This window comes from Mercurialis annua, linkage group LG8 (genome assembly GCF_937616625.2).
Source record: "Mercurialis annua linkage group LG8, ddMerAnnu1.2, whole genome shotgun sequence".
Taxonomy (NCBI): domain Eukaryota; kingdom Viridiplantae; phylum Streptophyta; class Magnoliopsida; order Malpighiales; family Euphorbiaceae; genus Mercurialis; species Mercurialis annua.
In genome coordinates this window covers 37,974,990-37,980,262 of record NC_065577.1, presented here as the reverse complement: position 1 = coordinate 37,980,262, position 5,273 = coordinate 37,974,990, and the positions used below count along the sequence as shown (strand labels likewise).

The following is a 5,273-nucleotide window of genomic DNA, read 5'->3' as shown; positions in this document are numbered from 1 at the left end:
ATATTTTTATTGAAATTATAAATATTACTCCCTCCGTCCCACTCTAATTGACAAAATATGGAGTTTTTGGTGTCCCATTCTAATTGACAAAACTAACATAACTATAATTTTTTCCTTTAGTTTTCCATCTTTACCCTTATTTAAAGTCATGTCTTTTATGGAAAAATGGTGAATATTTAATGAAAATTTGATTAATATACTAATAGCATTAATTAGCTCTATTATCAATAGTAGGGTATACAAGTAATTTTTTATGTCATTTATTAGTTTGTATTGGTTATTGTAATTTAGTTATTTTGTCAATTAGAGTGGGACGGAGGGAGTATAACTTAAAAATAAAATTTCTATCACTATTTTTAAAACAATGTCCATGATAAATAATATATTTAAATATCATATGATGAAATAACTATTATTATTTATAATTTTAATATTTTTATATTTATTATCGATCAATAAATGTTATATTTCTTTAATATTAAGATATTATATAAGTAAAATATAATATTTATAATATAAATATTTTTTCATTTGTTAGTAATTCTTATAATTTGTTATATAAAAATACTATTATTTTTATGATAAATAAATAATTTTAAATTATTAATTTTTTTAATTTTACATGATAAATAAATAATTATTTGATGATGGTTTGAACTGATTTCACGAAAAAAATCACCAAATCAAACCAAATCAATTTTGCTGGTTTATAATTTGTTTGATTTGACTTTGGTTTGAAATTTGGTCAAACTAATATAATTTTTGGACTAAAATATCTATAATAAAACCAATCAAATCAAATCATGTACACTCTACTTTTACCATATGGAACTGAAAGTAAAAATAGTATAGTCATGCAGACTTGTTTACAATTGAAATAAAGAATAAGGCTTCGTTTGGTTGGGGTAAGTAACTAGGGAAGTTGAACTTTCCGGAAAATGATAAAATATATTTGCTTGGTTCATTTTATGTGTCTTACTTCCCGGAAAGTTGATAGTCAAACTTCTCCTTGATAAGGAAATTAACTTTCTTAGCAAAATTTAGGTAATTTGTACTTCCCTAGATAAATAGATGTAAAATACTATTATGTTCTTATATTTAATTGTTTCAATTGTTTGTCAAGGATTTTATTGTCTTTATCATTTAATGCATAAAAATAAAAAATAATTTTTTTAGAAAGATGAAAAACAAACCAAGTAGAATATTTTTTACTTTCCTAGTAATTAAGTTCCTAAGTAATTAACTTTCTGAAAAGTTATTTTTCGGGAAGTGTAACCAAGCGAGGCATGTAATTGATAAAATTATATTTTTTGATTAGAATTAATAAAAATGGTAAATATTTATATCATTAGGACTAGGTTTATTGAATAAGTATGTATTAATTACATGCAAATTAATCTTAGTTGTAATTGCAAAATTGAATATTATAGTATCAGTAGAACTGAACAGTATAGTGAAGTACATGAAACTGAACAATATAATATTAGAAAATTAGGAGGCAGCTTTGACAACTCTGCTCTGCAAAAACAACAACTAGATTTTGGTAATTGTCTTGATCAATTTTGATTTCACACTATATCAATTACTCACTTATATTTTCCTCTGACGCATTTTCTTGAGGCTCGCAGGAGTAGGGGTATAAACAAATCAAGCTACTCACGAGTAGCTCGGTGTTCGGTTCGATAAATGCTCGGTTTGTGTTCGTTTGTATTTTAAAAGATCCGAGTTTGAGCCTGATTTTATGTTCGTTAACTTAAAGAATCCAGATATGAATATAGAGGTTCTCGACATGTTTACGTTCACGAGAACAGCTCGATTAGTGGTTCGTGAACAAGCTCATGAACGAGTTCGTGAAGAAGTTCGTGAACGAGCTCGGATAGAAGTTCGTAAACAAGATCGTTTAGAAACTCAATTAGGTGTTCGCGAACTGACTTACATAATTTAAAATTACATAGGTTTAACAAAACTGCGTAATTGTGATATGAAAAACAAATGTAGTTTTGTCCTCACAAATTTTATATGTTTTAGCTGTTTAACGAATGAGCTCGCGAACGGGCTTGCGAATGAGCTCGTTTGGTACTTAATTATTGAACTTGTTCGTGAGCTTGTTTGCTTAGCAAATAAACGAACGAACACGAGTGAATATGAACACTATAAAATCCAAACAAACCTAACATGAACACCTTGTTCAAAGCTCGAACGAATATGAACCGAACATGAACACCTTTGTCGCTAAACGAGCTGAACATAAACACTTCAAAACTTGATTCGGCTCTGTTCATTTACACCCCTACTCGGGAACAACACCGGTTACACCGCCCCAATTTCTAACTCGTTGTTCGGCTTGCACAGCCTGCAAAACAAGGTGTGTCTGTTAATCCAGGCCAAAAACGAAATCATATAAACTGTCAACAAGTGCTTCCTATTACAGAATAGTTGTTATTTATAATACAACTAAAACTTCTCGAATCCTACAAGTTTGGAGTTTTGTGTAAAAATATATTTTGCTGTTTTTTTCGCTTTCGCGGTTCTGGTTTCCGTTTCTCTGTGCTGCATTGCTATATACATAACTGATATGTTAAAAGAATTGCAGACTTACTTCTTTATTCCAATTCGTTCGGAACATGATGTAAAGAAGAATGAGTATTTGCATCACAACACCGACCAACAATCCTGTCCATATGCCCTCAACTCCAAGCTTGAACTTGTACCCCAGAATCGCACCGATAGGAAGTCCTAAAACGTAGTAGCTCGCAATATTAATCAAGGCAACCGAAAGTTGCCAGCCTGCACCAACTGCTACACCTGCAAATATTAACATTAAAAAATTTCGTTTATTCGAAAAAATGATTAGTTAGACTACCGATTCAGTTTTAGTTACCATGCAGCACGAGTTGGATGCTGTTGAGGAAGATCGTTGCTGCTAAGAAGTAACCGAGCTTTGACGCTTCCTTCATCACTTCTGGTTTGCTAGTGAACACTTTTGGAAACTCATTTTGTGCTGCCAGAATTGCAGCTGTGCTTACAACTCCAATTACTGCGGATGTTAGAACCGTCACAATTACAGAGAATTTTGCTGCTTTTGGATTGCCTGCTCCGAGTTCATTGGAAACTCGTACGCTGCAGTCAGATTGATCAATGAATACTTTTTAATTGTTTTCTGACTAGCTAGATAGAAACTATGAAGCAAGAAATTTACCTTACTGCTGCATTGAAACCGAGAGCGATCATCAATGTCCATAGCTGCAAGTTCATGCTGCAATAATGAATAAATGTGGGGTAAAAGATTTGATGTAAAACTGTATTTGTACAGACGATACGCGAAAACTCATACCAAATGGAAACAGCATCAACTGCAATTTCTGGATTCTTCAACCAGCCCACCATAAGAATAACAACTGTGAAATACCACAACTCCAAGCTGTCATCGTAAAGACGAGAAATGTCAATTAAAAAATGAAATCTCGGAAACAGAATTAGTCGAAAAGAAGTTCTCGAGTACTAACCATAACATTATAGCTGATGCAAGAGATAACTTTACAAAGCCGGCTAATGACTTAAAAGCTGACCAAGAAAAACCATTCCAGGAGTCCGGGAAAAATCCTGAAACCACGTAAACTACCTGAGCGACAACAAGGATCAACCACGAAACGTTCCCTGCAATGGCAGCTCCAAGTAGGCCATGCTCGAGCTTTAAGATAAGCAACCAATTCAAAAGTACATGAAATGCAAGGGCTACAATGGAAATCATTGTCATAACCCAAACTCTGCTTTGTGCTTGGAGAAACTTCTGAACTGGGAAATTTACTGCATAAGCAAACAATTGAGGAATTACCCATATCGAGTAGTTTCCAGCAACCTTCGAAATTTCTTTGTCTTGACGAAGAAGCTGTAGTAATGGCGACGCGAAAATATAAAAAGGAACTAAACACAAAGCTGTGACTCCGGTAATGATCCATGATCTTTGCATATAGACTCCAAGCATGTTAAATTGTCCAGCACCAACAGCTTGGCCACATAATGTCTCCAGTGCACTTCCCAATCCTAGCTAATACCGACAAGTTTCCGTATGTAAGCTCAGGTTCTAGCCATGTGTACAATTACCAATTTCTTATAATTTTCGGCATCAAAATTGTATTTTCCTTTTTTTTTCATATTAGTTTCAGCACTCTGAGATTACGAGTTCAAATAGAAATATTGAAATGCATAGGACTGATTCCATGTAGCACGAAGACAGAAATACTCAAACGAGAAAATGCTAAAACAGAAAATGACAAAAAAATGTTTTCGTCTATAAATAGATTATGAGTATAGAGTTTCAGTGTTTCAAAATGTTTCCGAATAGGAAATGAAACACCGAAACATAAGACTCAAGAAGTTTCCGCGCAAATTTAAGAGCAAATTCGATCCAATCAAAGCCTAACACAAAAAAAAAAAAAAATAACTTGAGGGTTTAGTAATTACATACCATAACCCCATAGACAAAACCTTCGATAACATTCTGAACAACAGAAACAGCAGCAAGCTCAACCTCTCCTAAATGTCCAACAAATGCAGAAGTCACAAATCCAATAGAAAATTGAGTTATTGCTGTTAACATAGCAGGAGCTGCAATTTCCCACATCTTTTTAGATTCTCCCCACCTTTTTTTCTCTCTTTTCTTCAGAACTTGCTGCATCTCTATTCCAAAATGTCGTTCTTGAATCGGACCGTCTTCATGCTCCATCAGATCAAACTCACCAAATTTTCTCAGCTTGCTGTAAAGTTTTGAGTCTTTAATTATGTACTAAAAGAAGAATAAAAAACATTCATGAAATGATTCTTGATTATTGGTGGTAAGTAATAATATAATAGCAATGATAAAAGAATAACATTGGCTCTTGTGTTTGGTGAGCTTTTGGAATAGGAATCTTTGAATAAATTTGTTTTCTTTATTAGGAACTGCATGTAGTTACAGAGATGGACTCTTGGGAGTCAAGAAATTATGTTATAATATATGCTTTGTAAAGTGCATGCAGATCATTCATATTTTAATTTTTAAAAGAGTTTGTTATACACTACGATTCAAACTTGAAAATAAACGCATGCACAGAAAGCATTTGTGGAAGGAATTGGACTCACTGCTTTAACATAATGTTGCTCAGTACTTATGCCATTTAAACTATAGTTTATAAATAACTTATTATTTTCTCTTATATGATAGAATATTATTCTTTTTCATTAGTATACAGAATTTTAGACTTATCTTTTAGTTGAAATTTATAAACATGTCT

The 5,273-nt window shown here is 32.6% G+C and overlaps 1 protein-coding gene across 1 annotated transcript; it reads right to left on the bottom strand.

Annotated features, from left to right (window-relative positions):
- Positions 1-1,956: 1,956 nt before the first annotated feature.
- LOC126660438 (protein DETOXIFICATION 33-like) lies at positions 1,957-4,811 on the bottom strand. The gene is made up of 7 exons (XM_050353951.1): positions 4,469-4,811; positions 3,507-4,048; positions 3,335-3,421; positions 3,200-3,256; positions 2,882-3,120; positions 2,600-2,805; positions 1,957-2,353 (listed from the first exon to the last, which is right to left on the bottom strand). Exons 1-7 carry the CDS (start codon positions 4,724-4,726, stop codon positions 2,291-2,293), a joined length of 1,452 nt encoding a protein of 483 aa, XP_050209908.1. The 5' UTR covers positions 4,727-4,811; the 3' UTR covers positions 1,957-2,290.
- Positions 4,812-5,273: the final 462 nt, after the last annotated feature.

Coding starts and splice junctions, on each gene's coding strand:
- LOC126660438 (XM_050353951.1), bottom strand. CDS start 4,726: ATGGAGCATGAAGACGGTCCGATTCAAGAACGACATTTTGGAATAGAG. Junction 4,049..4,468: donor GTTTTGTCTATGGGGTTATG/GTATGTAATTAC, acceptor TGTCGGTATTAG/CTAGGATTGGGAAGTGCACT. Junction 3,121..3,199: donor GGTTTCAATGCAGCAGTAAG/GTAAATTTCTTG, acceptor ATCTGACTGCAG/CGTACGAGTTTCCAATGAAC.